General features: G+C 30.3%; 1 protein-coding gene across 1 annotated transcript; it reads left to right on the forward strand.

Annotated features, from left to right (window-relative positions):
• Window positions 1-2,332: 2,332 nt before the first annotated feature.
• Window positions 2,333-3,909, forward strand: LOC110809944 (uncharacterized). Its single transcript, XM_022035931.2, is given in 1 exon segment — window positions 2,333-3,909. A coding segment is annotated over 1 exon segment (1,047 nt). The 5' UTR covers window positions 2,333-2,451; the 3' UTR covers window positions 3,499-3,909.

Consider the following 3,909-nt stretch of genomic DNA (forward strand, 5'->3'; position numbering starts at 1 on the left):
GAGAAAAGCATAATTGGATTACGTAGGAGAATTGAGTTACACCGGCCAGTTATTCATTACAAAACTTGACCATTTATATATGTATATATATATATATATATAGTTGTTAGCTAGCCTCCATTGTCGACTCTGAACCTCCTTTAATATGTTTCCCACCAACTGTTTATGATTAAGCATTGTCCTGATCCTACTTCTCTCTGAGTTGCCCCATCGGCTTACTTCATCTTTATCCTCAACCATTTTCAAACAAAACAAACATGACCTCCCTCTGCAACATTGCATACAGGACATTTTTAGCTTCGGTTCCTGCTCACAAATAAACCCAGAGGAAAATTAATTTCAATTAATTGTTAGATCTTCCTAAAATTTAGAGAGAGGGTTAATTAATTTATTAAGTTAAATTAATAATTTAGATTTGACTTGAAATGATTTAATTAATCGCTAAAACCAGATTAGTTTGAATGAAGAATCGAACAACTTTTCTTTGTTATTTTTTTTTTAACTGTTCGTGTGGATTAAAAATTTACTTTAAAACAAATTTAATAATTTAGTTTCACTTTTTTTTGAAGGCTTAAATCATTTAATATTAACATAAAATTTAAAAATAATTAATTATTTAATATGATATGATACTTAGAGTTTTAATGTTTGAATATTCAAATCTTGAATGTTGTCTATGTTGAGGATATAAGTGTTATGCTCATAATCTAATTATTCATGTAATATATTTAATACTTATAATTTATTTTAATATATACCAATACTTTTTTATTATCATATTTATTATCTTATCGTTTAATTTACGTAAAGATAAAGATCTTGATAATGAGAGTAAAACTTTTTATGATCTAATTTAAAATATTCTTAATCGTTAGATCATCAAAATAGAACATTAATAATCCGGTAAAACTAATATATATGTGATAGTCTCTATAAGATAAAAATTAGTTAATCTCGATAACTAAATCACATATATAAATGATGCATATGAAGATATAATCATTGAACAACTCCTCCACTCATATCATCTATCTATATATATATATATATATGAGTGGAGGTTTGAAAAAGGGTGTAGAGTCGAGTTGAAAAATTTATTGCACACCAAAAAGAAAATTGAGAAATTCTTCTATTAATATTTTGTAAAATTTTTTTAATTAAAAAAATTGAATAACAAAGATTGGTTTCAGTGTGAATATACATAGAATGTTCGTGTTTATGAATAATTTTTATTTAAGAATCCACTGTCAAATATATTTTAGATTTAATTTTTAACTTGCAATATAATTTTTTAAGTATAAATAGGTCAGATTGAATTATTTTTTATTTTTCACTGCGTGTTATGCACATATAATTATCCAGCAGTTTAATTAGTATATGATGTAAAACCTAGAAAATTTATACATAATTGGTGTGTTTATATATAAAAATTAAAATTGAATTTTCAATATAATACTTCATATTTTAAAGTATGATCTACGTCATTATAATTTTTATAATACTACACACCAAACTACCAAATTTAAAAATAAATTTGTGAATAACCCTTCACAATTATAATCAATCTCAATCAATTATTTAAGGAACCTAATTGATGATATACTTTTCTTAGAAATTATAAGCATACATGTTAACTTTAGATGATGCCACCTTATAAGGCAGATTTAATTATTATATATATGTATATTAAATTATCATATATGTATGCATATTAAGATTTTCATAATGCCACCTCACGATGTAAATTTATTATTTCAAAAGTGACATTCTTATTTGTCTATGTTGTATTATCATAATTTTGTGTCAGTGTATATGTATATATATATATATACATACAACTTTCAATAATGTATTTAAATTCAGTAGTACTATGTCTTTGTTTAAAAGCAATACGCATTTTTAAAGTAATTACTATGTTTCTATCATAAAGTTTGAACTCCTTATCATTTACTAATTGTTGATACACTTTAATTTACATAATTAAACACACACATACTGCGTAGAAAGCAAATTTAAAATTCAGTACTTCAATAACAATAAAAGTCAATGGCAGTAATTAATTAATTTTTAATATTTGAATGATAAATTTATTAACTTTTTACCACGAAGCTGACTCTCTGACTTTGATGACAAATTACATTGGTGTTACTTGTTTAGAGTTCATATATATATATATATATGTATGTATTTATGACATATGAATCCACACTCTTTTACTGTCTTTACCACGACGATGCTCTGACTTTGACCTAAAAAGTACACTGGTGTTAGAGTAGTAGTGGTATATATATATATATATGCTAGTCCAGTAGAGAACTTAATGAGTGTATATACGTCCAGTGTTGTACAGTTGGGGATGCAGGGTAATTACTTAGATCAGTAAATTAATGGAAATAAATGAAGAGACAGACAGAAGATTGCAGAATGTCAAGTTAATACTCAAAACCCTGCATGCATGCACTCCCAGTATCACCTATAAATACATCTATAGATACGGTCATACCACAATTTCATGACTCTCTTCTGTGTAATAATATATATATAAACCCACGCATCCTCATCAATTCCCTCACTACCAACTTTTCCTTCAAGAAGCAAACCTTGCCAAACCATTCTCTGAACTCACCATTTTCACATCTCTTTTCATCTACATATTGTATGCATATACATACACTCTCTCATCGATCATCGTCTATGAACGTGATGCCAGTCTTCTCTGCCATCAACTACTGGCTGGTTCAGCAACCAAGAATCTTGAACTTCTCATGGAACCAAAACAAAACTCCATTATCATCCCCAAGATTCCTCACCTTTACCGTCATCTCTTACCTTTCACTCAGCTTTCTCCTTCCTCGTGTCCCTCTTCCTTCTCTTCCCTCCAAGCTTCTCAAATCAATCGCAACCGTCCATAACATTTGTCTCCTCACCCTCTCCCTCATCATGGCCGTCGGTTGCACCCTCTCCATCTTCTCCACCGCGCCTGATCTCCACTACGTCATTTGCTTCCCTAAAAACACTAAACCAGACGGCCCTCTCTTCTTCTGGGCATACGTGTTTTACCTTTCCAAGATTATGGAATTCATGGACACTCTCCTTATCATTTTGACCAACTCCAACAAACGGCTCACGTTCCTCCACGTATAACACCATGCAATGGTGGTAATCATGTGTTACTTATGCTTGTATACTTCTCAGTCTTCGTTTCCCATGGTTCTTGTTACGAATTCAATGGTTCATGTGTTGATGTACACGTATTATCTGCTTTGTGCTACTGGGGTTCGGCCCAAGTGGAAGAAAGTAGTGACGGATTGCCAGATTTTGCAGTTCATTTCAAGCTTTTTAATGCTGGGTTTGATCATGTACAACCATTTCACTGGTTCGGGCTGCTCGGGAATGTGGACTTGGTGCTTTATTTCTGCTTTTATTACTACTCTTCTAGCTTTGTTCCTTGATTTCCATTCAAAGGCTTACAGCGGTAGCAAGAAGAAGGGTGCGTGATGATCAGTCATCATCTGTTATAATTCAAGCGCAGAAACACCATCAAGATTTTATCAGAATTATCTGTAATTTTAACACGAATATCCTCTTGGTTTCTTTTTAGTCCTTAAGGTTTGATGACAGAAAAATATGGTTTGGTGTAGTGTCTTCATGATATTTAATGTGTGAAAGGTTTTGTGCGGCGTGGCGTGGGACAAAGTTATCATATTAATTGTTAATGTTTATCTACATTCGTTTAGATAAGTTCGTATGTATACCATTTATTCGACATGCACGTTGGCATGTTTCGTGATGGTGTAGATGTAAAACCTTTTTTTTTTTTTTTTTTCCTGTTCAATCATTTTTCTATTTTTTATGAATTATGGGAAGATTTTTTTTTTTTTTTTTTTTTTTTTTTTTTTTTTTTTAAAA

This window comes from Carica papaya, chromosome 2, assembly GCF_054855325.1.
Source record: "Carica papaya isolate Zhongbai chromosome 2, ASM5485532v1, whole genome shotgun sequence".
In the NCBI taxonomy this organism is placed as follows: Eukaryota; Viridiplantae; Streptophyta; class Magnoliopsida; order Brassicales; family Caricaceae; genus Carica; species Carica papaya.